At 35.5% G+C, this 27,085-nt stretch overlaps 1 protein-coding gene across 3 annotated transcripts in view; it reads right to left on the bottom strand.

Annotated features, from left to right (window-relative positions):
* LOC107850409 (probable protein phosphatase 2C 60) overlaps positions 1–21,352 on the bottom strand; it is a 46,266-nt gene extending 24,914 nt beyond the window's left edge. Inside the window, exons 1-5 of one of the 3 annotated variants that reach the window (XM_016694905.2) lie at positions 21,206–21,352; positions 18,579–18,701; positions 18,047–18,110; positions 11,066–11,174; positions 10,198–10,348 (exon numbers count right to left, since the gene is read on the bottom strand). In XM_016694905.2, the coding sequence (XP_016550391.1) occupies positions 10,198–10,348; positions 11,066–11,174; positions 18,047–18,110; positions 18,579–18,701; positions 21,206–21,325 (567 nt within the window). In that variant the 5' untranslated portion in view covers positions 21,326–21,352. Of the gene's footprint in view, positions 1–10,197; positions 10,349–11,065; positions 11,175–18,046; positions 18,111–18,578; positions 18,702–21,106 lie in introns of all 3 variants that reach the window. The other 2 variants (XM_047401068.1, XM_016694906.2) reach the window with 2 other exon arrangements.
* Between the last annotated feature and the right edge of the window lie 5,733 nt (positions 21,353–27,085).

Genomic DNA, 27,085 nt, shown 5'->3' with positions numbered 1-27,085 from the left:
TTCAGGTTAAGTTGGGAAATGAAGACTAAAAATGTAATCTTGTTGTGGGTTAGCTTTAGACGAGCATATCTAGTTGTGTAAAGCTCCGTTTTAAATAATAAAATATGTTTTGGAAAGCTAAAACATAGTTATACAACTTTTATTCTTGCGGAAAAAGCCGATTTTGCTGTTATGGACTCGAAATAGCGGACGCAAGAAAGGACAGGTTTTGTCAAGTTTTTCGATTTAGAAACCTCTTATGAGCTACTGCTAGTAATTTGATGATATCTTGGCTACCTCCTTGTCATCTTCTATTATCGTTTTGCTATCCCAAAGTCTTGCAAGACACTTGTTTAACTTGTACGGATTGCTTGATCACTTGGCATCCTTGTTGGGACTTTGTCATTCTTATGGTTGTGACTTTGTCACTACTGACATGCCTCTTGATTCGGATCTTTTGCCATCTTGACTATGGATTTTTGGTTCGTCTTAATTATGAAAGTTATCCATTTTAAATATGAATCAGAAAGCCATTTTTAATATGGTTATTGGCTTACTCGATACAGGGTGTTGGCCTTTCTTGATACAGGACTTCGACCCTTTTTGATATTTGATTATGCTTGGTGTGAAAGCATGATGTACATATTGGGCGATACTCGTTACTTGACCTCGTTTGAATAGTTCTCGGAGCTTTCTCTACACTCGAGTCTTTAAACTTGAATTTGATACTTTAACGAACGAGGAAGCCAATTTTAATATGATTCTTGATTCTCTTGATTATTGGGTTCCGTCCCTACTTGATAGGTGGTTTTGCTCTTCTAGATATGCTTGGTGTGACGACATGATTTACATAATAGGCGAAACTTGTTATTTGACCTTTTGTAAAAAGGTCCTAAGAACCTTCATGAAACTTAAAGTCATTAAATATCTAATTCGATACTTCTGATATAGTAGTTTACTTGATTTCGGTCGAGCTTATGGGGTTTCGGCTTGTATGTTGATTGATTATTATGATTATTATTGTAGAATTTGCATAATGAGCTATTAGATATTATTTGACCATTCTTGACTCTTCTTCGAAAGTACGTCCAGATCTTTGATAATATCTACCATCTCCCTTATTTAAGTTAACTAATAATTAGTTATCATTTAAAGTCTTAAGTCATGAGAAGGTGGTTACTTTCTGGTTAACCTCGACTCACTACTCGATTATTTACCGTACTTTATGATATCAGATCCGTTATCCATAAATTCAAGAATTGGTAAGCACACTCATATTATCTTCAACCTTTACCTGTATGTACATGCATTACCTTATGATACCCTCTTAGTTATTATTCGCCTTACATACTCAGTACATTGTTTCGTACTGATGTCTCCATTGCCTGAGGGACACTGCATTCATGCCTGCAGGTTATCAGGTACATAAAGATCTTTATGGCATGCGGTCGAGTTTACCTAATGAATACCCTTCGTTCTTTTTGGTGTTGTTGAGTCTTAAGCCCTCTTCTACTTTGCTTAGCTGATGGGTATGTCGGGGCCTTATCCCAACCAATTGGTGGTGGGTCTTCATTTTAGAGGCCTGTAGACGTTTGTTGTCGGTATGTGAGTCAGTTGTGTCCATTTTGTCCATTGTATTCTTGGTTTTTGGCCTTGTTAGCCTCGTGTCTATTTTTGTTTAGTGAGTGGGCTTCCATACAGTTGTGGTCTGATGCGACCTTATCGATCTATTGTATTATTCTCTTGCTTTTATATTATGTATGATTAGTGTCGTTCAGTCCTTGTCGGCCTTGACTTGTTGGAAGTTATATTATTTGGTTGGGTGTAAGTTAGTTTGCTCAGTCAAGTAAGGCAATATATGCCAGTTGCGACCTCCGAGTTTGGGGCGTGCAACTTGGTATCAGAGCAAGGTCGTGTCCTTGGCAGTCTACAAGCCGTGTTTATAGTCTTGCTTATGGGTGTGTTGTGCATCACACTTATAATCAGGAGGTTACAGGGTATTTAGGATTGGTTACCTTTCTTCTATCCCGATCGTACTGCAAAGCTAAGTGAGGGGGGGTTATTTGTGATTCACCCGTAGTTAAGAGTCGTTCCGGTTAAGCCTATTAAGGGCAAACACAGATTTAGCAAAGAGGCCAAGTGTAGAACTGTCACGAGGGCGGCCCTCAATTCATAAAACATTAGATAAAGTGATGACTTCTACAGCATGCCTGCTTCAGATGTTTCATGTTAAATAGTGACCTTTGTGGATCTCTTTATATCGAGCTTAAAGATAAGTATTGTGAAATTATTATATGTTCTTTGGTTTACGTTGGAATCGATGCAAATATTGGAGTTAAGAGGTAGATAGTGTGTATGAAATTGTCCCAAACGATAAGAAATATGGTAGCACATAATTATTTCGAATAAGCATGGCTACATTTAAAGTAAATAATAAATATCAGAATAATTTGTGTTAAGTTATGAACACGTACGGTTTTCAATGAGAGCATAATTATTTTGAGGATAGAAAGGCAATTGCACAAATGACGGAGCAAAAGCTATCTACTTGGTTGAGACAGTATAAATTCGTAAGCAGTATGTATTTTATAGTTCACCAGTTGTCTTATAGTTCATCTGCTTATGTGTTGCCTGCTTTAAAACCTTGCCAATTATGTCATTTTGTGTTGCATGTTTTTTTATAGCTTAAGGGTTAATAATTGATAAACCATTCACACTACAGACATCCCACATAGGATTTACATACTATGAGAAACATTGAGTATTTGTCACTTGGTTTACACATGGTCTGATTATCGACTACCTATGATATGAAGTGTGGATGTATAAACACTTCTCTTGATACTTGTCGTAATAATTTTATTTGTACGATTGGGCATGATTTTAACTGGCCGCTCTACCAGACTCTCTGCATTTGATTGATTAAGCATGATCAATATTCATAATTCATTGAGAGCATGTTGATTTGAAATTGATAAGTGTATATAGTTTCTAAGGTTGTAACAGGAAGTTCATAGGAAGTAGCCTCTAGATTACAAAAGAACTTATTGCTTCATGATATTATAGGAATCAAGTTCATTAGATGTTTCTCATCTTTGAGTCCTCCCAGAAGGATACTCACGAGAATCTTAACTATAAGTCTTATGCGGCAGTGATAGGTGCCTTAGGGCAGCAATGCACATCTTGTAAGGTAATTAAAGGTCGTTTATTACTTTAGATAGTTGGGGACGTTATGAAATTTCTAGGGGTGCCATTGTTGTGGTTGAGGTACGTTTCAGTGAACATAAGTCGTGAGTGGCCTTGTGAAACATCAAGTCTATCTTTGTTGGTTGTTTGGCAAGTATGGGATAGTCGGGTCTGAGGAGAGCTATCATAAACTTGACAGATTCCTAGACTTGATCATGCTATTAATCACATTCGAGGCTGAATGTTTAAGGGGGTTAACACCGGGTTTTTGAGATGTCCTTCACCAGTGTCAAAGGCTTACGGAGCCTAAATTTGAGAACTTTATTAACACCGCGTATGTTTAGAAATATTTGATTTAATATACAATTTGGCAAAAAGTTTATTTATTGCCTTCCTAAAAAAATCATGAACATTAATGAAAAAAATGTTTTAGTTATGATATACTTTGTTTATATCATTTTACAATAGTTTTATAATTTGTTAATATTTTAACGGAGATAGTAAGTTTAGTATGTTGAAAGATGATTATTATAATTATTTCATGAGGTTGACTTTATTCGAAATGATTTTCTATTTATTATGATATATTTAAAATATTATATTTATTTTACAATGAATCTATGCAATATCCGAATGCTTATGTAATGAGATAAGGGACATGGATAGGTGATAGCTCCTCATGGGAGTGGGAATTTAGCACAACAAATGTTTTATAAAGAAAGGTCATCACATTGAAATTTCTTTTTAGTAATTAATTGTGACCACTTTAAATGCATTAATTCAATTTTGTTTTAAGAATTAAGTTGGTGGTACTATATTAAAAAATGATTCCACCGCCTCCTCGTCTTCAGCATATATAGGTAAACATACTACTTATAGTAGCATTTCCTTCCATTTTTAGAACCAAAATAATTTCCAGTATACCTACAGCTCACTTGAATACAAGCTGCTAACCAAAAGCTTTTGAAATTTTATGTAACATAGTACACACTACTAGTTTTCTGCTACCAATTAAGAATTATTAGCATCATTCTCCATGACATCTATATGTTACCAAGTGATGTTTCTAAGCTTTGGTTTTGTTTTATATCCACAAATCCTTGAGTCAAATAGTGAAACTCAGAAGTCGAGATTAGCATTCTTGGGTTATTCGAGACTGGTGAGACCATCATTAGCTATGGATCACTTAAGGTACGTAAAAGCTCCTTCTTTCTTTTCTTGGCATACAACAACAACAACAACAACAACAACAAACCCAGTATATTCCCACATAGTGGGGTCTGGGGAGGGTAAAATGTACTCAGTCCATACCACTACCCCCGAAGGAGTAGAGAGGCTGTTTCCGATAGACCCCCGGCTCAAGACAGAAGACCGTAGACCAATAGTCGTGCAACATGATAAAGAACAAAGAACGAACATCCACAAAAATAAAGTATAATTAACCAAAAGGCAAGCAATATGCTAAAGTAACAAAAGAACCAACATTCACAAAAAAAACAGTATAATTAACAACCCAAGGACCCCCTCCCCCATAACTGAAACTCCCAACCAAGCTATCCTTAAACCTCCCAACTACGGACTACGACTTGACCACCCACCTTAGCCTTCTAGTTTAATACTCTTCCTCCAAACCTTCCTATCTAGGGTTATGTCCTCAGTAAGCTGTAACAGTTCTATGTCACGTCTAATCACTCCTCGCCAGTACATTTTTGGTCTACCCCTACCCCTCTTGAAACCCTCCAAGGCCAACCTCTCACATCTACGGACTGGGGCATCTGTGCCCCTTCTCATCACGTGGCCAAACCATCTCAACCTCACTTCCCGCAACTTATCCTCCACCGAAACCACTCCCACCTTCTCCCGAATAGTCTCATTCCTGACCCTGTCCGCCTTCGTAAATCCACACATCCAACTCAACATTCTTATTTCCGCAACCTTCAACTTTTGAACGTGAGAATTCTTAACAGGCCAACACTCCGCCCCATATAACATGGCCGACCGGACCGCAGCTCTATAGAATTTACCTTTAAGCTTAAGAGGCACCTTCTTATCGCATAAAATTCCCGAGGCAAGCCTCCATTTCGTCCAACCTGCCCCAATACGATGGGAGGCATCCTCATCAATCTCTCCATTCCCCTGAATCATAGACCCAAGATACTTAAAACTATCCCTCCTACAAACCGCCTACGACTCCAACTGCACCACCACATTGTCCTCTTGCCTCAAGTCGCTAAACTTGCACTCTACGTCCAACTTGGCATGATTTCTTTATTTTAAGAGATTTCCATCTATCGTGCTATTGAGATATTCGTTGAGCTATTAGTTTGGTATATTGTGGTATCCACTTGGTGGAATATTTCCTTGCCATGAATTCGTATTTGGTAGTTCAGTTTCGGGTTAAGTTGGGCAATGAAGACCAAAACATGTACTTTTGTTGATGGGTTGCCTTGACACGAGCATATCTCGTTGTGTAAAGCTCCATTTCAAGTACAAAAATATGTTTTGAAAAGCTAACACATAGCTCTACAACTTATATTCTTGCGGGAAAAATCTGATTTTGCTGTTATGGACTCAAAATAGGGGACACAAGAGAGGACAGGTTTTGTCCAGTTTCCCGATTTAGAAACCTCTTATGTGCTACTGCTAGTAATTTGATGATATCTTTTTGTACAAAATGTATATTTCAGTGATTCTGGACTCTTTGCAACCCCAAGACCTATACCTACAACTTTCATGAAAGCTATAAATCTTGATTTTTTCATTTATCTATTCGAAATTGAGTTATAATACTGGACAGTGGAGCTGTCCAAGTTTATTGTTTTGAGGATTTAGTGTAATCTGCACGAACTAGGCTTACTTCTGATGTTAATCCTGATTCGTATCAACATGCAGGAGTTACGAGAAATCCAAAAGGTATTTAATTGTGTGTTAAAGGTTGTGTATGCTCTTGTATAAGTTGAGGAACTTGAAATAATTGTTTGGGTTACGATCTTAACTCTTCGATCTATCTTTGGACTGTTTGTGTTAAAAGACCAAGGTTTGTGTATAGACTTGAACTTGTCGGGGCATTTGAAACATTGTCTCGATACCTTGGCTACCTTCTTGTCACTTTCTATTGCCGTTTTGGTATCCCCAGAGTCTTACAGGATACTTGCTTAACTCACCCACTAGTACGGATTGTTTGATCACTTGGCATCCTTGTTGGGACTTTGTCCTTCTTGTGGCTGTGTGTTTGTCACTATTGGCATGTCACTTGATTCAGATCTTTTGCCATCTTGACTATGGATTTGTGGTTCGTCTTACTTGTGGAAGTTGTCCATTTTAAACATGAACTAGAAAGACATTTTTTATATGGTTCTTGATTCTCTTGATTATTGGGTTTCGACCCTACTCGATACAGGGTTTTGGTCCTTCTTGATATAGGACTTCGATCTTTCTTGATATTTGATTGTGCTTGGTGTGACAGGATGATGCATATATTTAGAGTTGGGCAAAGAATCGAGCCAGCTTGAAACTCTGCTCACATGTATTTAACACAACTCAACTCAGCTTGTTTTGAGAAAAAGCTCGGCTCAACTCATTGCGATTACCGTTTAAATTTAGCTCGGCTCAGCTCGATCAAGCTTGGCTTGGTCAAAGCTCAGGTCGGTTGGGCTAGCTCGGCTCGGCTCGATTGACTTGATTTAAGAAATAATATCCATTAAATATGCTCAATTAGTAAGTACAGAAATTTAAGCTTTCATTTGTATTTTAATTTAACCCCACAAATATTATGTGTGATTTACAAAATTAATACCATACTATCTTATTCAAATAATTCTATTTTATCATTTATTTAGTTTCTTTTAACTTTCAAATCACATAATCGTGACATCATTCAATCTTAATTTCTAAACTAAAATTGAAATTTTTTTATTTAATAGAAAAGAGTAGACTTGGTTTAGCTTTGGCTCGATCAAAATGTAGAAAAGCTCGTTCAGCTTGGTTGGGGCTTAGCTCAGCTCCATACTATTTAAAGCTCAGTTAGACTAAGCTCGAGCTCGAATCGACTCGATGCCCAAGCCTATATATATTGTGAGATACTCATTACTTGACCTCATTTGAATAGTTCTTGGAGTTCTCTCTACACTTGAGTCTTGAAACTTGAATTTGATACTTTTACGAACGAGGAAGCCAATTTTTATATGATTTTTGATTCTCTTGATTAGTAGGTTTCGTCCCTACTTGATACAAGGTTTTGCCATTCTAGATATAGGGATTCGGTCCTTCTCGATATTTGATTATGCTTGGTGTGACGACATGATGTACATACTAGGCGAAACTTGTTATTTGACCTCTTGTAGAATGGTCCTAATGGTCCTAAGAACCTTCTTGAAACTTTAAGTTATTAAATATCGAATTCGATACTTCTGATATATTAGTTTACTTGATTTATGTCGAGCTTATGGGGGTTCAACTTGTATGTTGTTTGATTATTATTGTAGAATTTGCATCAGGAGCTATTAGATTTTATTTTGACCATTCTTTTTCGCAAGTCCATATCTTGATAACATCTAACATCTCGCTTATTTAAGCTAACTAATAATTAGTTACGGTTTAAGGTCTAAGCCATGAGAAGGTGGGTACTTTCTGGTTAACCTTGACACTACTCGATTATTTGCCGTACTTTATGATATCAAATCCGCTATCCATATATCCAAGAGTTGGTAAGCACACTCATATTATCTACGACCCTTATCTGTATTTACATTCATTACCTCATGGTACCTACTCAGTTATTATTCGCCTTACAAACTCAGTACATTATTTCGTACTGGTGTCTCCATTGCCTAGGGGACACTGCATTCATGCCTTCATGTTATTAGGTACATTGCCTAGGGGACACTGCATTCATGCCTTCATGTTATTAGGTACATAAGGATCGTCATGGCATGTAGTCGAGTTCACCTAATGATTGGTACCCTCCATTCTTTCTGGAGTTACCGAGTCTTGAGCCCTCTTCTACTTTGCTAGCTGATCGGTATGTCGGGGTCTTATCCCGACTAGTTGTTAGTGGTTCTTCATCTTAGAGGCTTGTAGACGTTTGTTATGGGTATGTGCGTCAGTTGTGGCCCTTTTGTCGGTTGTATTCTTGGTTTTTGGCCTTGTTCGCCTCATGTATATTTTTGTTTATTGGGCTGGCTTCCGTACAGATGTGGTCTAATGCGACCTTATCGGTCTGTTGCATTTTTCTCTTGCTTTTATATTATGTATTATTAGTGTCGTTTAGGCCTCGTCGGCCCTGCCTTGTCGCAAGTTATGTTATTTGGTTGGGTGTAAGTTAGTTTGCTCAGTCAGGTAAGGCATTATATGCCAGTTGCGACCTCCGAGTTTGGGGCGTGACAATACATATCCTCAATCAATGTAAGCCACAAGTACGCCTTGAGACTCCGAGCATCTCTAAATAATCTCCCGTGGGACTTTGTTGTATGCCTTTAGAACATGCTTACATACTTTTTAAACCCAATAGTTTTAGGGAATAGTCTCAAAATTATCTTTTCTCTTCCTCCTTTCTACGCAGCACCAAAATTCAGAGCCAAGGTAGTGAATACATTCTCAAATCCCTTCTTTTCTATTCTATTCTATAAAGGAAACAACACCTTGTTCATGTAAAATGATGTCAAAAGAAAGTAGTTCTGATCGGAGAACACTCTGTTTCACTATTCCCTCAGCTTCACTATTCCCTCACAACAAAAGCATCATTCAACATTTGGTTGTACCATCTATTTCACTATTCCCTCACTGCCAAATATCATTCAGCATTTGGTTGTAAGGATCAAATAGGAAACAATACTCTGAATTATAGAACTGTAATGACATATACGGTGAGCTAATATTTATCGAATTTGAAAAAGAGTCCAAAGAAATAGTTCGAGTCTCTTATTTTGATTTCTCGAACTGGTGACATGATTTCACTTGTAGATAACTAATCCAGTTTTTTGTAACTTGCAAGTTGACTTTTGGCCATGAAATTTGTGTTAAAAGTGTGTAAACTTCAAGTGCAATATTATATTAAGTTGAAATAGTTTTTTGAAAGTGCATTTCAAGTGAAAATTGTCTAATCTTCAATTTCCACTCATAACATCATTTTTACAAACTTTTGTAAGTGGAGTTTCTATCGAAACACAATTTAATCCTGTGATGCCTCTAGCCGAAGGCGGGTCAAGCAAGACTAATAGGCTTCTAGGCTGGCAAGCTTCAAAAAATGAGGTGCACATGACACCTTAGGCGAATCTCGCAAAGAAATGAGAGAAAAAGGTGAAGAGCTTTATAAGAAATATTTCAAGTTCACATGATACGCGTGCTTTTGAGGCTCGATGTGGCATAGCCCGAAAAACAAATTCATGCTGGCTTAAGCCAAAGACGGACAATGCATGTCATGGACCTGGTTCGTGACAAATCTGGTATCAAAGCTTTTATTCCCTCAGGACAATAGTGGAGCAAACCCCAATGTCCTCAAAGGAGGGTGTATGTGATGCCCCTCAGGCTTACTTCCTTAGCTACTAGCCTTTTTTTCTCTTACCTTTCAACTTAAACACTAAATTTCCCATTTAAGGACCCACCCTGAACCACCACCAGAGTACTGCACAACATCCATGGCCAGAACACGATAATCGTAAGAGGAAACCAGTGATTCACAAATATTAGGTGCAGACCATGAAAAGATAATCCTTCCAACTAAATCTTCATGATGACAAGTTATGCCCTTCTAGATGATCCATACAATCACATTCATAATAGAATATGACGACTGACTTAGACATGCTATGACATCGCAATTAGTAGTAAGATGCAGGACATTTTTCAAATTGAAGTACTGAAAAGGTGAGAAGCTCTTCCAAAATTTTAAAGTTAAAGTCTCTTCAATTTATATACGACGAATAGGACCCTAAAATTCATTAATAGCAGAAAGAATGTTCTTATAGAAACAAACAGGTGTAATGCACCTTGCAGCTATAAGTCGACACAAAAAATAAAGGTCGGGACTGATACCTCATCTGAAGACCCACCATCTGTTTGCCCCTTGGATTCACCATGCTTGGGAGGCGATATCAAACCCTCTATTATGTCCTTAGCTTGGTCCTTTTCTGTCAAAGCGGCAAATTCTCTCTGACCTGTTTGTCCACACATCATCTCATCCATTCTTCATGGAGAAACATACATAAGGTCAGATTCATAAACATAGAGACAAGAAGCTCATAACACTGAAAAAAAGCTATCTAATAATGTGGAGAAATCCTTTTCCAGAAAAAGACTTAACAAATTTTCACATTAACACTCATACTGACAAGTTATGGTAGAAAAGTGCAAGCACAACAGATAGTTGTTCAACAATATACCTAGTATGATACCACATGGTGGGGGGTCTGGGGGGGATGGGGTGTACACAAACCTACCTCTCTACCCTACTTTATAGATCGGGAGGATTTTTCTGACAGACCCTTGGCTCAAGAAAAACTTGTAAAAGAAAATGTTCTGACAAATGCAAAAGTAAAACAGCTAGTTGTTGACATGGAATATCTGGAGGACTCACAGGGACACTAATGCTGGAAATCTATTAGCACTGAAAATGCTCGATTTTGGTCAGGAAAACAGTTCAATCATTAGCATTCATCGAAAGAAATCTCATAGTAGTAAGAAAAATATCAGCCCATCCCAACATGCATCATACTTTCTTAGATCAGAAAGCTTAGTTACTTGAATATGCAATTGCCTTGCTCCGAATCCCAGGCTGATGAAAACATGAAAAGTATACGAGAATAACATCTTCCTGCTGCCTAGCGCAGACTAGGCCAATGATTATATTGCAGCACAAGATGAAAAGTTAAATTAAATTTAAAAAAACTAGGACTGAGGCGACCTGAAAAAAGCATGCTGAATAGAAGCACCTATATCACCAGCTGAGGATGCTTCATGATTAAGAACCTCTTGGTGAAGAAATTTGGCACAGAATTTAGAAACTTCATCGCCTACAAAATGGAGGACCTTATTAAGTGTTAATATGGGGTCTAAGCAAAATGTTATTACAGTAAGCTACTTAATAAAGTAAACAACAGAGTGGAACTGGAAATTGTTCCCTTAGCATGGTCGCAATTACGAGGAGGTGAAAAGATCTTGAAATCCAGCACTATTGCTTGAAGGAAGAAATCATTCATTGCATATCACTATTATGTAGAAACGCGGTAAAGCAAACACCTCTTCGTCGATGTGCCTGCTTGCTCCTTGATTTTACTATATCACCCCTAATTAATTATTACATGTCATTTACGTATTAAAAAATTAATAATATTTAATTAAAAAAAGTAAAATAAACATTTATGACATGTCTGCTTCAGCCGTTTCAACCATACGTGTTCGTCAACATGTCTGCTTGCTCCGTGATATTATTATATCACCCCTAATTAATTATTAAATGTCATTTACGTATAAGAAAATTAATAATATTTAATAAAAAAAAGTAAAATAAACATTTATGACATGTCAACTTCAGCCGTTTCAACCGTACGTGCTCGTCAACATGCCTGCTTGCTCCGTGATTTTACTATATCACTCATAATTAATTATTATATGTCATTTACGTATTAGAAAAATAATAATATTTAATAAAAAAGTAAAATAAACATTTATGACATGTCTGCTTCAGCTGTTTCAACCGTACGTGTTCATCAACATGCCTGCTTGCTTCGTGATTTTACTATATCACTCATAATTAATTATTATATGTCATTTACGTATTAGAAAAATAATAATATTTAATTAAAAAAAGTAAAATAGACATTTATGACATGTCTGTTTCAGCTGTTTCAACCGAAATTTTATTATATCACCCCTAATTAATTATTATAAGTCATTTAAGTATCAAAAAATTAATAATATTTAATTCAAAAAAGTAAAATAGACATAAAATGATAAATTAAATCCTAACCCACTTAAATTTTTTTCATAAGTATTTTTTATAGCAATTTTGCTATGTCGCTTCTAATTAGTTATTCTGAGTCATCTATTACATGTATGCTTCGCTACTTCAATCGTGATATTTGATTGACTTACAAAATTATACTAGTATCACTTAATTTGAAATAGAAGAAAAGGTATTATGAATCATATCCAGTCGGTTCAATATTGGATTAACAATTAACAAATAGTTATCAGGAGGTGTATGAAATAAATCTAAGAGACATGAAATATAGAGTGATTATCAGTACGTCTTTCGTTTCTTACTAAGTAAGTTGTTTGTATACATTGTGATTCATCTATTTGTCAAACGTTTAATCTTGTTGAGTTTTGTTCGTACACTTTTTAATTGGTGGCAACATAGAATCAAACGTAAATTTTCTTTTGAACCTAAAACGGACACCCTATCTTTAGAGATAAAAAAGGGCGTCAACTTTTTGAAAGTTGTACGCCTATTTTTTTGGAAACATTTCCAGTCGTTTTAGTAGTAAATTACAATGCAAAAAAAGTATTATCAATTAAAATAGCTAACAGCTTACAACAACAACAACAACATACCCAGTGTATTCCCACATAGTGGGGTCTGGAGAGGGTAGAGTGTACACAGACCATACCACTATACCACTACCTCAGGTGAAGTAGAGAGGTCGTTTCCGATAGACCCCCGGCTTAGGATCAATAACAGTATAACAAACACAAAAGATAAGTGCATAAAAACTAGTACGGTACGCAAAATAAACTAACATAACAAACACAAAAGATAAGTGCATATAAACCAGTACAGTATGCAAAATAAACTAACACCGCTAGCCACAAGATAATATTACAGCCACAACACCGCGAACAAGAAACTCCAGACACACAAGAACACTCCCCTATTATTACCGACGCACTCCCACCCCCTAACCTTCTACCCTAATCCGCGTCCTCCACACCTTCCTATCAAGGGTCATGTCCTTCATAAGCTGTAACTGCTCCGTATCATGCCTAATCACTTCCCTCCAATATTTCTTCGATCTACCTCTACCCCGCCTAAAACCATCCATAGCCAGTGTCTCACACCTCCGCACTGGAGCATCAGAGCCCCTCTTCAGCACGTGCCCGAACCAACGTAACCTCACTTCTCGCATCCTGTCCTCCACCGAGGCAACTCTCACTTTCTTCCAAATAATCTCATTCCTCACCCTATCTTTCCTGGTATATCGATACATCCATCGCAACATTTTCATCTCTGCCACCTTCAACTTTTGGATGTAGGAGCTGACCAACACTCCGCTCCATACAACATAGCCGACCGAACTACCACTCTATAGAACTTACCTTTAAGCTTCGGGGCACCTTCTTATCACATAAAACTCCCGAAGCGAGCCTCCATTTCAACCACCCTGCCCCAATACGATGCGTGATATCCTCGTCAATCTCACCATTGCCCTGAATCATAGACCTCAGATACTTGAAACTCTCTCTCTTCTGAATGGCCTGAGAGTCCACCTTCACAACCACTCCAGTGCGTCACATCACTGAACTTACACTCTAAGTACTCCATCTTGGTTCTACTTAACTGAAATTCTTTAGACTCAAGTGTTTGTCCTCCAAATCTCCAACTTATCATTAACTCCACCCCACCCCGAGTCTCATCAATCAGTACTACATCATCTGCAAATAACATACACCAAGGCACCTTCCCTTAAATATGTCGCGTCAAAACATCCATCACCAAGGCAAATAAAAACGGGCTAAGAGTCGATTCCTGGTGCAATCCCATCAAAACTGGGAAGTGCTCCGAATCTCCACCTACCTTCCTCACACGAGTTTTCGCACCATTATACATTTCCTGAATCGACCTAGTGTACGCCACGGGCACCCCTCTAGCCTCCAAGCACCTCCACAGAATCTCCCAGGGAACTCTATCATATGCCTTCTCAAGATCAATAAACACCATGTCCAAGTCCTTCCTCCTCTTCTGAAACTGCTTCACTAATCTCCTCACAAGGTGAATGGCCTCGGTAGTCGAGCGACCTGACATGAAACTGAACTGATTCTCAGAGATCGCCACAATCCTTCTCATCCTCAACTCTACCACCCTTTCCCAAACCTTCATAGTATGACTCAACAACTTAATACCTCTATAGTTGTTGCAACTTTGGATGTCTCCCTTATTCCTATACACTGGACTCATCATACTCCACCTCCACGCATCTTCGACGCCCTAAAAATAATGTTAAATAACCTTGTCAACCACTCCAAACCTACCCCGCTAGTGCTCTTCCAAAAGTCCACTGGAATCTCGTCTGGCCCCATCGCCCTACCCCGCCGCATCCTGCAAATAGCTCCCTTGACCTCCTCAACCTTGATACGCCTACAATAACCATAATCGCGACACTCCTTAGATTTCTCCAAGTCCCCCAACACGAAACCTTTGTCCCCTTCATCGTTCAAAAGTTTATGAAAATAGGACTGCCACCTCTCCCTAATAAGGGCAGGCATCCTCAACCAACACTGTATCATGTTCTTTGATGCACTTCACGTGGCCTTGGCCAGCCTATACAACTTCTTATCTCCGTTTTTCTCCTCTAACGCCGCATACAAGCTCTCAAAAGTTGTTGTTTTAGCCGCCATAACCGCTAACTTAGCCTCTCTTCTAGCTACCTTATACTCTTCCTTATTCGTCTACCTTTCCTCATCATCCTTGCTCTCAATCAACTTAGCATAAGCCACCTTCTTAGACTCCAACTTTCTCTTAACCTTTTCGTTCCACCACCAGTCTCCTCGATGTTTGCCAGATCGACCTCTCGAGACACCCAAACATCTCTCTAGCGGTCTCCCTAATGCAACTGGCAGTTGTCTCCCACATACTATCCACACACCCCTCTACTCTCCCAAGCCCCCTACTCTTCAACTTCTCCATTTCCAAAGCACTAGCCAAAGTCAAGCTACCCCACTTAATCCTGGGCTGAGCCTCCACACTTTTCTTCTTATTGATAACCAAGTCCATCACCAACAACCTATGCTGAGTCGAAAGATTCTCGCTCGGTATGACTTTATAGTCTTTACATAGCGCTCTATCCCTTTTCCTAAGAAGCAAAAAGTCTAACTGAGTCTTGGCCACTGAACTACGAAACGCAATAAGGTGTTTCTCCTTCTTCGGAAAGCTCGAATTAGCTATCCACAACCTAAAAGCCCTAGAAAAATTCAAAAGAGAAGATCCTCCTTCATTTCACTCCCCAAAACCGAAACCGCCATGCACATCATCATAAACTCTTGACAAAGACCCAATATGTCCATTGACATCCCCTCTTTCTCAGTGCTTGGGATGGTCCTCACCACCTCATCTAAAACCTCCCAAAAATCCTTCTCCTCCTCGTCCAAACCTACTTGCGGGGCGTAGGCACTAATAACGTTCACCGTAAACCCTCCAATGACCAACTTAATAGACATCAACCTATCACTAACTCTCTTAACCTCTACCACCTACTCCCTAAGCTCTTCATCTACTAAGACAATAGCTAACAACTTGAAATATCTAAGAACATCTGAAAAATATAATTAATTATCTAAATTTATTTATATCACATAAATTGAGACAAAAAAATAACATATATTGGGTCTGTGCCTGGATATCTAGTAGAGTGAAGAGACGCAGAATTTCATGATCTCATGGCCTCGAAATTAATTTAATATTTTGGGTCGTAAAATTGAGATGTTTCTCAACTGGATGCCTAAAAGCTCTGATCAGGGAAAGAACCACGAGTTATTGAGAATAACCTGGACAGGGACCCTGTTCAAGAAAATGATAATCAGCTGTGGAAGAGTCTATGAAGACTCACTGAAAAGAAAATTCTCTAGCTGCAGCAAGACAGTGAAAGTGACCTCAAACTACTATTTGCAGCTGACATAGCTTTCTGTGATGGATACAATGCATTGGACATACCGAAACAAAAACAAAGAAAATGACAAAAGAATATAGAGACATGTCAAATTGAGTTCCTTTCCTCTTAACATTTCTTCCAGAGTTCGCCGGAAATATTGCAATTGGAAAGGATCTTAACATATTCGACTTAGGAAGGAAACCTTTTCAAAATAATCAAAATTGACACTCAATACCTATACAATAATACTTCATTTAGATTTCAAAGTTAATGCTGAAAGTGATCAAAAAGAAGACTAAGAAATTACAACCACTCAGTGGCACAGAGATACTTCAAAAGTCGTTGTATAGCTATCTGAAACAACGGAGGTGGTGTTTATTTAGCAAAAAGAAAACCAAAGGAGATAATAAGAGGAATATAAGAGCTTTCTATCAGACTTTGAGGGCCTGGAATCGGAAGAAGTGTCATGTTGAGAAGCCAGATAGGAAATGAGGAGAAATGAGTCATGGAAGTCTTAGTACTTGGGACCAGGTGCCTGAATTACCAAGTTCAACAGAAAACATGACGATCAGTTCTTCTCTAAAAGGATGAAACAGATGCCCACTCACTTTTATGGAAACTTTCTCCATCGAGAGAAGAGCATGCACAGATTTGGAAACAAAATCTAGCGGACTATTTATGGGTGAATAAAGTTATGAAAAAGTTACCAACGAGAACTGGTCCACTGTAGGAAAGAACGGTGAAGGCATTTAACACCCCCGAAATGGCCCAAGGACAAGTTGCTGGAAGCAGGAGAAAAACTTAATTGCTGGAAACAACTCTTTACCCTAATCAAGGTCAAGTTAAAGATAAGAAGAAAATTCGTGTAAAGTGCTCATTCACGTGGAATAGCATGATGATCCAAGCTCTTTGTAGTGATTACAGAGCATTATCATCCATGTCCAATTTTGTTTTTTATAACTTCGTTGGATCTGGAAACCTTTTGGAGGGAGAAAGAATGGCAAGCTAAAAGATTTTTGTTCAAAAAATGCTCATGATTAATGGGAAGGCAGATCACAGAAAGTAACTGGAATTGTTCAACTGAAAATGGAAAACTATATAACCACTGTCCTTGGCAAGATACGGCAACTGAAGAACCGTTCAAAAGTCGACAATAACTGCCTCATAAGTTATTATAGAACCATGGAAAGAGAGAGAGGACATCCAACATTTGAGGAGAAAGTGAAGAATAAACGGATAATGAAGTTTAAATTTCTTATCCTTTTCTTTCACTTCTTTGAAATACCCTTATATACATGGTTATATTCTTTTCACAGTTTTTGAATGGAATCTAGTTGGATGGCATTGATAAGATGAAATTTCTTTAATGAATTTCACCCTACTATTAATCTAATTATATTATGGGTGCCGTATTTATGTTATGTAATCTGCTTCTGTGCTTTACTATGTGTTTGTGTGGTATCTCGTGCCTTGAGCCGGGGGTCTATCGGAAACAGCCTTTCTACTTCATCAGAGGTAGAGGTATGGACTGCGTACATCTTACCCCCCAGACCCCACTAGGTGGGAATACACTGGGTTTGTTGTTGTTGTTGTTGTTGTATTAATCTAATTATATGTTTACAAGAAAACAAGTAAACATATTAAACAAACCATTAAAGTGACTTCCTGCTTCAATGCAGGAAGCTGGAAAAAAAAAAAGATGTAAAACAGCATTACATGACACGTAGTCAAAAGATACAAGGTTCCTCAATTTCGTCATGTCTGTAACTAAAACATTACCATATCTCAAAGTTTCAGTGAAGTAGAAAAGAGAACTGAAAATTATCTTCAAGAATACAAAACTTTGGTCAAAGTAACAAATGGAAACAAAAAGCTCATATGTTGCCTAAATGAGAAAGAAGGAGAGTTAAAAACATTAGTGAATATCAAGCGCCGCCTAATATGCATACACAAAAAAGACCAGCATCGTTAGCAAAATACAGTTACAAAGTCCTACATCAAATGAGTAGGATGCTTACCTCCATGGCCATCATACACACCAAAGAAGGAAGCGGAAGTGTCCAAATTTGGATAAACTGCATGCTATATAAAATCTCAAATTAGCATTCTTGTTCACCGTAATTACTAAGCATGATCTTAGGGCACTGACTAATAGAATGAAGCCAAAACTATTTGGGAGTCGTCATCATGCCACAAATAATAATTGGGAAAACATATGGCTGAAAGGGATGACGATTTGAATTTGTAAGAAAGCCACACGAACCTTGCACCCAAGGATTTGGCCTAGTGGTCAGTGAAGTGGGTTAAGAACCTAAGGTCTTGAGTTCAAAACTCAACAGAGACAAAACACACTAGGTGATTCTTCCCATCTGTTCTAGCCTGTGGTGGAGGTGGAAGGTATCCCGTGGATTTAGTCGAGGGGCGCGAAAGCTGGCCTGGACACCACGGTTATTCAAAAAAAAAGGCATAAGAACCATCTTGCAACAAATGGTGGACAAAAGATGAAGGGTTATAGAAGAACACAAACAGCGCACGCGTGGATGCACTTACAGCATCTTCCATGGTTGAACGCCATCCTTGCATTGATGACAAGCCAAATCTTAGACTGTCATTCTCACCATCCTCGGACATTTTATCAGTTTTTGGACTACTCAAATATATTCCCATCTCGACCTGCATATGGAAGCCATATAGAAAAGATCAAACATACTTACATGCAGAATTAACACTATAAATTTCACCTCATATCAAATAAACATAGTATATGCACATAATATTGAAAATACAGAGACTTGATAAGCACATACAGCACCCAATACAGCAAATATACAGAATTGTTAAGCACATACACTGGGAAAAAGGGTTATATTCTACCCTTAAACAATAACACATTACATTTTCAACTCCTTCAGGCGCTATAGAGAAGGGTGTTCAAGATTTTTCTAGTAAAAATGTAATAGATAAACCAACAGGGTGGTAAACAGAAATATACAACTTCATCCATCCAATTTTGTATGATGAAATTTGATTGGACTCGAAATTTAAAATGTTAATAAAAAAAGGGCAGCCCGGTGCACTAAAGCTACCGCTATGTGCTGTGTCCGAGGAAGGGCCCCACCACAAGGGTGTATCGTACGCAACCTTACCTTGCATTTCTGTCAGAGGCTGTTTCCAAGGTTGTTTCCAAGGCTTGAAATTTAAAATGTTAATAGAAGTGCATATATATTATACATGGTATTGGAAGAAACTTTTAAGTAATGGTTGAAAATTACTATGATAGAAAAAGAATTTAAAATTTGAATAGTTTAAAGGGGAGCCTTGGATTAACTCGTAAAGTTGCTGCCATGTGATCGGGAGGACATGAGTTCAAGCCTTGGAAACAGCCTCTGGCGGAAATGCAAGGTACGGCAGCGTACAATAGATCCTTGCGGTCGGACCCTTCCCGGGACCTGCGCAGCGTAGGAGCTTTAGTGCACCGGGCTGCCCTTTAGTTTAAAGAACTTAAATTCTTGAAAATCGTGAACATTGTATATAAATGGCATTGCATCAAAAAATTCTGGATGTCCCACAAAAGGAGAAAGTTTGATATAAAATGGAAGGTGAAGGAGTACTATACTGAATCTAATAACATTTAAAGGGATATTCTTTGATTCTTGTCTTAATTCCCAGATGTCTTAACATTTAACATATAAGAAAGGTAGCAACTGCTTCAAAGTTATACACTATGAAACCTAAAAAGGGAAAGAACACAAAAACCAATGGAAGGTGAGGGAGCACTAAATAAGCTACTGAATCATATAACATTTGAAGGGATACTCTTTGATTCTTGTCTTAATTCCCAGATGTCTTAACATTTAACAAATAAGAATGGTAGCAACTGCTTCAAAGTTATACACTATGAAACCTAAAAAGGGAAAGAACACAAAAAACGGACGGTTGAAACAGCTGTTGTTAAAAAAATTAAGTACCATGCAAACTAAGCCTGGTATTTAATTGGAGAAGGATAAAAGAGCGGACCCATTATCCCAGAGTTTCGAAAGTTTTGATTGATCCTAAGAACTGGCCACATGGATTTCTCAATTATATATAAAAAAAAATATGTACCCCCTCCATCCCAACGGTTGGAATTTCAAGATTCAAACTTTTAAACTTTGACGGTGAATTCGGACATAGAAGCTTTAAGTTGTTTGAAATAAAATTTGTATATTTGAAAACTACGTAAAAAATACTATATATTACAATGATTAACAACTTAAAATATTTAAAAGGCATATAAGGAAATTCCAATCAAAGAAAAACTTAGTTGACTATCCAAATTCCAATTGTGCCACATAAATTAGGAAAGAGGGGGTATGCCACATAAATTAGGAAAGAGGGGGTATCATTATCGTTTTTCTATTTCTCAGAATAAGATAGATCAACGCAATAACACAATTCTTTTTCGGCATAATGCATAAACATGCCTTTTAATTTGGCCTCGGTTGGAATCTATGCCCTCCAACATTGAGTGTGCACAAATAGATACTAAACTATCATAAAGCTGAACAAATAGACACGTGTCCTACATGGCAAATCTAGATTTAAACAAGTAGACACACGCATCCTACGTGACAAATCTAGTAGGACGCGTGTGTCAACTCACACACGTTCAAATTTATGATAGTTTACGTGCCAATTTGTGCACACCCAGAGTTGGAGTGCATAAATTTACGCTGAAGTCAAGTTAAAGGGCATTTTTAAGTATCTGCATTCTTTTTCTGTTGCTGAGATATGATGCATCAATAATCTTTTATCAAGTGTAAAACACTAAAAGAAGAACAGTTTTATACTATGAAGAGCCAGAATAACATAGCAGCATTGAACAGATAACTTAAAACAGAATTGGCGATGCAATCGGTCTCTTGACACGATAAATGATTACATAATACAAGAATAAGTTTTATGGAAGTAAATTTCAATAGTTTAAGCTAATTGAAACATCATAGGAAAGTAAATTCAGTATGTTTTAAATTACGATGATTCAAATAACTATACAGTTTCACAAGTACAATTAAGCTGAAAAATTGCAAAATTGTTACCAGTTCCTGTATAAAGATGGGTCGCTTAAATTGAAGAGAGACAGAGAATCAAAAGGGAAATAATTGGCAAGTGTGCATTAGGGTTTGGAAGAAACTCACTCGCCCAATGTCGAAGCCGGTATTCGCAGAGAAATGATTTAGAGATCGTTTAGCTAAGAAGCGGCTAACCGGGGGTGCATGACACCACTTTTTCATGATTTTTATATTTTTTTGTTTCATAATAGTCTTCCTAACATTATCCGGAATTGAATGAAAATAAAAAATTTCATACATAGATATATATACTAGTCGGCTCACGCCGTGCTAAGCACGGTCCAATGTTGATCCTTAAAAATTCTACGTTATATATAATTCTATCATTTAATTAAAAGTTCATTTGTTTGATTGATAAATTCTAAGTTAGGCATATCATATTATATTTAGATTGTTGAAATTTGTGCAACGATATTTTAAGTTGTTCAAACTTTTGTGACATTGATAGTCAATTAGATTTTTAAAATTATTTAAGTTTTTAATTATTGTGATTTATAATATTTTTTTCTTCTATTCGACTAATTAGAAGTGACATAGTAAAATTATTACAAAAAATATTTGTGAATTTTTTTTAAGTGGTCTCATATAAGACGTCAAGTTAATTTAAAACATCAAAAATTAATTTATCATTTTACGTCTATTTTACACTTTTTATTAAATATTATTAATTTTTTAATACTTAAATGACTTAAAATGATTAAGTATGAATAATATAGTAAAATTACGATTGAATTAGTTGAAACAATCATGTCATAAATATCTATTTTAGTTTTTTATTAAATATTATTAATTTTTTAATACATAAATGACTTATAATAATTATTTAGGAATAATGTAGTAAAATCACGATTAAAGTAGCTGAAGCAGGTATGTCGACCATGAGTAGCCTATTTCAACTGCTTATTATCACTTCTTATATGGGATACTAATAATATAACTTTTTAATGCTTAAATAACCATAATAAGTAATTAGGGATGATATAGTAAAATCACGATTGAAGCCATGAAATAAACATGTATTTGAAGTGATATAACATAATAACTAAGAAAATTACTTGTGAAAAATAATCTAAGTGGGCCTCATATAACACGTTAAGCTAATTTAAAATATCAAGAGCTAATTTATTATTTTATGTCTATTTCATTTTTTTTTATTAAATACTATTAATTTTTTAATACCTAGAAGACTTATAATAATTAATTGGGGGTGATATGATAAAATTACGGTTGAAACAGCTGAAGCAGACATGTTAGAAATATTTATTTTACTTAATTATATTAAATATTATTATTTTTCTAATACGTAAATAACTTATAATAATTAATTAAGGATGATACAATAAAAATACGGTTGAAGCAGCTGAAGCAGGCATGTCGACCTGCTGTCTGTTTCAGCACTCAAACTCCCTCTTATATATAACTAATAATAATAATAATAATAATAATAATAATAATAATAATATATATATATATATATCTAGTTTAGTTTACATGCTTTGCACGTGTAACTTGCATCAATAAATAAAATTATATATAAATACAAAAATAATTAAAAATGGCAATGATGCTAAAATAAATTTATGTATATTCAAATGATGTAAATAAATATTGTATATCAAATATGTCATTGTACGTTGTATAAAATTAAAGATCATGCTTCATGCAAATCAATTATTAATTTTGTATAATTCATATATAATCTTTAAAGCAATTAACTGAAAAAAATAATGCAAGGAGATAACTAAACATAGATGGAGTACAAAAACAGACCATATATGATGTAATGAAAAATTATAAAATAACCCACCATGAAAAAAGAAAGAGACTATTAATTATTCAATTCTTTCAAATAAAGTAGGAATGCATGCAAAACAACTGATTAAATATTGTTCTCTTTATCTTTAGGTCTAAACCCTTGAAGAAAGGTTTATAAATAAATCAACCAACCAAAAAATTGAACCCTAGTACCATTCTCTTTTTTTATGCCAATATTAAACGTTTTCTTTTTATTTTTTCTTTAAAACCCCTATGATAATTCCTACACTAATTAAAACTTACTCAAATCACAAAAAATTTATCTCTTCAATTATAAGTTACATACAAAATTCACAAAAAAAGTGTTTCTCAATGAGCAATTGTTTATCAAGAATACATGATAATTTATTTTATAAATTTTAAGAACATATTAAAAATTCTAGAAAACTTACCTCAAATCACAAACAAATTTATCTCTATAATCGCATTTACTGTCAAAATTGTAAATATCAAGAACATGCTAAAACATTAGAAAACTCACCTCACATCATATATCGAGATTTCACAAAAAGAAGACTTTCAATGAGTAATTGTTTATCAAAAAATACAAGATAATTTATTTATTATAAATTTTAAAATCATACTAAAATTTTTAAAACTTATCTCAAATCATATAAAAATTTATTTACATTAATAAAAAATTTCTATATCTAACCCTATTTTTTCTCTACATGTTGTAGGTTTGAAGAAAAACATCCAAACCTAAAAAAAAAAAAGATAACTATCATTAATTAATTTATTAAAGAATCCTAATGTTAAAGTGATTCAAAAACTAAACAAGATCCTTTTAAAATTTAAAAAATTAAGGTTTTTTTCACGCATGTTAAGTTTTTTCTTCCTTTTTAAATTTTTATTTTTTTGGCCAACTTTCAAGTTTTGGTTAGGTTTAGATCTTTTTTCCCTTTTATCTAGAATATTATTTTTTGTTTTTGGTGTACAATCGTGCATTTTATTTTGCATGTTTTCCCCCTTTATATTTTAGGACTTCCTTTTCAAGTACACAAGGAGAAAAAAAAATCTATCAATATTAATTTTTTATATATTTTTTTCTTACCATATATTGTAGGACTCATTTTAAATATTAAAAATATAATGATATACTAATTAGAAAAAATAAGCCAAAAGACAATTTTGTCTATTGCATAGACTTTTAATGAAGGGCAAAAAGCTCAAATCACTTTTCTAAGGGTCTTCACACTTTTAATATATTATAGATTATAGATATATGTTATGAAAGATAAAGTAGAAAAGAATAAGAGTAGAGAGAAAAGAGAGACCCGGGTAAACAACCCTCCTCCAAGAAGAATTGTGTTATGCCCCCAATCCTTATAGAGCGAAAGAGCTGCCTGGGGATCCCTAGGTTGTAGCGTGTTCGGTCGTTAACTCCTCGCGACGTTGCCGCCGTTTCTAAGACCGACCGATGCCTCACCTGCACAGGTACCTATGTAGTAGTCTCGGTCGCACATTTAACATAGCATTCAGACTCTTAAGGATTCTCTTGTGTCTTGTACGATAAATAAAACCCTTATATTTACAGGAAAAGTATTCATAGTTTCTCTCAAAAATAGATATTTCATATGTTAATAGATATTAAATAGATCTTGATATATCTTGATAGTTATCATCTATATTGTTGATAAACATTCACTATAATGTAAATACATTTATAACACTCCCCTTTGAATGTCTAGATAGATTATGTGCCTCGTTAAAACCTTACTAGAAAAAACTCAATGGAAAAAAAACTAGTGAAGGAAAAAGAGTAACATCTCTAATAATACGCATTTCGGCTATCTCATTAAAAACCTTACAAAGAAAACCCAGTGGGACAAAACCTTGAAAGCAAAAAAGAGTACAACGCATATTTGCTCCCCTAACGAGAACATTAATGAACCTTTGCATCCCGATCTTGTGCACTATCTTCTTGAAAGTTGCGGTTGGAAGAGGCTTAGTGAATAAATCAGTCTACATTATCACTTAAACGAATCTGTTGTACGTTAATATCACCATTCTTTTATGGCTCATGTGTATAGAAAAACTTTGATGAAGTGTGCTTTTTCTATATCGTTTTATGAATCCTCCATTAAGATGTGCTATGCATGATGAATTATCTCTGTATAAAATTATGGGCACATTGTCATATTTCAAATTACATTTTTCTCAAATGATATGTATCATGAACCTCAACAACACACACTCTCGGCTTGTTTCATGAATAGCTATTATCTCAGCATGGTTTAATGAAGTGGCTACGATAGACTGCTTTATAGATCTTCAAGATATGGCAGTACCACCATATATGAAAACGTAGCCTAGTTAAGACCAAGCTTTATGTGGGTCAGATAAGTACCCAACATCAGCATGACCAATAAGATCAGGACTACAATCTTTAGAATAAAATAAGCCAATATCGATAGTCTCTTTAGGTACCGCATATGTTTGATCTCATTTTGATGTCTCCTAGTAGGACCAGAACTATACCTTGCTAACAGATTAACCGAAAAGGCGATATCAAATCTTGTAATATTTGCAAGATATATGAGTGCAACAATTGTACTAAGATATGGTACTTCATAATCAATCCACATTATTATATTTCTTATTTTAGCAATTAATATATTATTTTTGAAAACTCTCCAAGAGTTTCAATAATATTCAAGATATAACTTTTACAATATAAAGATTATAAATAAGTTCCCCAGAAACTTTTATATACTTCAAACATTTTGAATCCTTTAAAAAAAATTCATATAAATTTTGTCAAGTGACAATATTCAACATTTCATGAGTGACATCTTCAAGGATCTGAACTGCAGATTAAATAAGTTTTATGCTTACCAAGATACATCCTTTCATGTCACTTGATAAATGTTTTTACATCGGTATGCTTAATTAAACATAGAATTCAGATCCTCATAATCTTGCACAATATTGCACCAATATTGTATCAAAGATATAAAAGATAATATCATTTCGTATCTGTTCAAAATGTGATATAACATTTTGAGATCTCATCACTTCATTAGTTTCATGTACTTGAACCTCTCATAACATTTCATGAAGTGTTATATCGTAGGCTCTTCAAGAGTATATTGTCTTCTTATTATGATTATTTGCTCTTTATCCTTTTTAAGGACTATTTCATTTGGAAATAATTGCTCTACCACACTTCACGTATGCATAGACTTTGTCACTTTAGAGACATAAAATAGGAGCACTTGCAGCTTAAATATGAGATGCTTTAGGCATTTGACTTGAATTATCTTTTGAATGAGGATCTGATGATAATTCCTAACATATTTCTTAGCTGCTTATAATCTCCTTCTTATGTTAGGAAAACTAACATACATCCTTCATTTTCTTTGAGGAATCCATCTTTGTGCATCATAGTATGTTCATTAATCGCATACCGCATATCAAAACTATTAGATGGAATAGTTGGTTCCTGACCTTGAACCAATTAAGAGGGAAGAAGTAATCATAACTTATTGCTCTAATACATGTAAATGCTATTGTATGCAACATTTCATATTTCAGACCAACACATAAAGCTTTATTCTCATTAGCAGTGGTTTAGCTATTTATTGAAGGCATTCAATGCCAAACCATTATCATCAAGATGAATTATCTTGATTACACAATTTTAAAGTTATGTTCTTGACTTAATTTTATTGAGCAAGCAACATTAAAACTGCAGGATGATAATAAACGTACAAATGATCATCTTATATCGATACATCTTAATAGATTACATGATTGGTGAATAGGCCCATTTTCATATTTTGAGGGATCAAATTTCAATATTAGTTGGTCTAACCAACTTGTCATGAGAACAAGAAACATCAACAATTCTTAAAGAATCTTTTATTTATTTAATATATGTCTAATACTCAATATGTACATTTTTAGAATATTGCAATAGTTCATATCAATTCACAAACTTTTAGACTAGTAAACTCCAAGTTTACCATGACATGTGCCTTTTTGCTTCAGTAAATTTCAAATTTACTATTACATGAATAAATTTCTGAATTTAGTACTTCAGAAGTAGATTTCAAAATAACTCTTCTCACTTATTCCGCTTCATTTAGAGATGAGTTATGATACCCTCACAATTAAGTGCACGTTTAT

Source organism: Capsicum annuum, chromosome 12, assembly GCF_002878395.1.
Source record: "Capsicum annuum cultivar UCD-10X-F1 chromosome 12, UCD10Xv1.1, whole genome shotgun sequence".
In the NCBI taxonomy this organism is placed as follows: Eukaryota; Viridiplantae; Streptophyta; class Magnoliopsida; order Solanales; family Solanaceae; genus Capsicum; species Capsicum annuum.
Note: the sequence above shows the minus strand (reverse complement) of the source record. Positions and strands in the feature narration are given on the sequence as shown.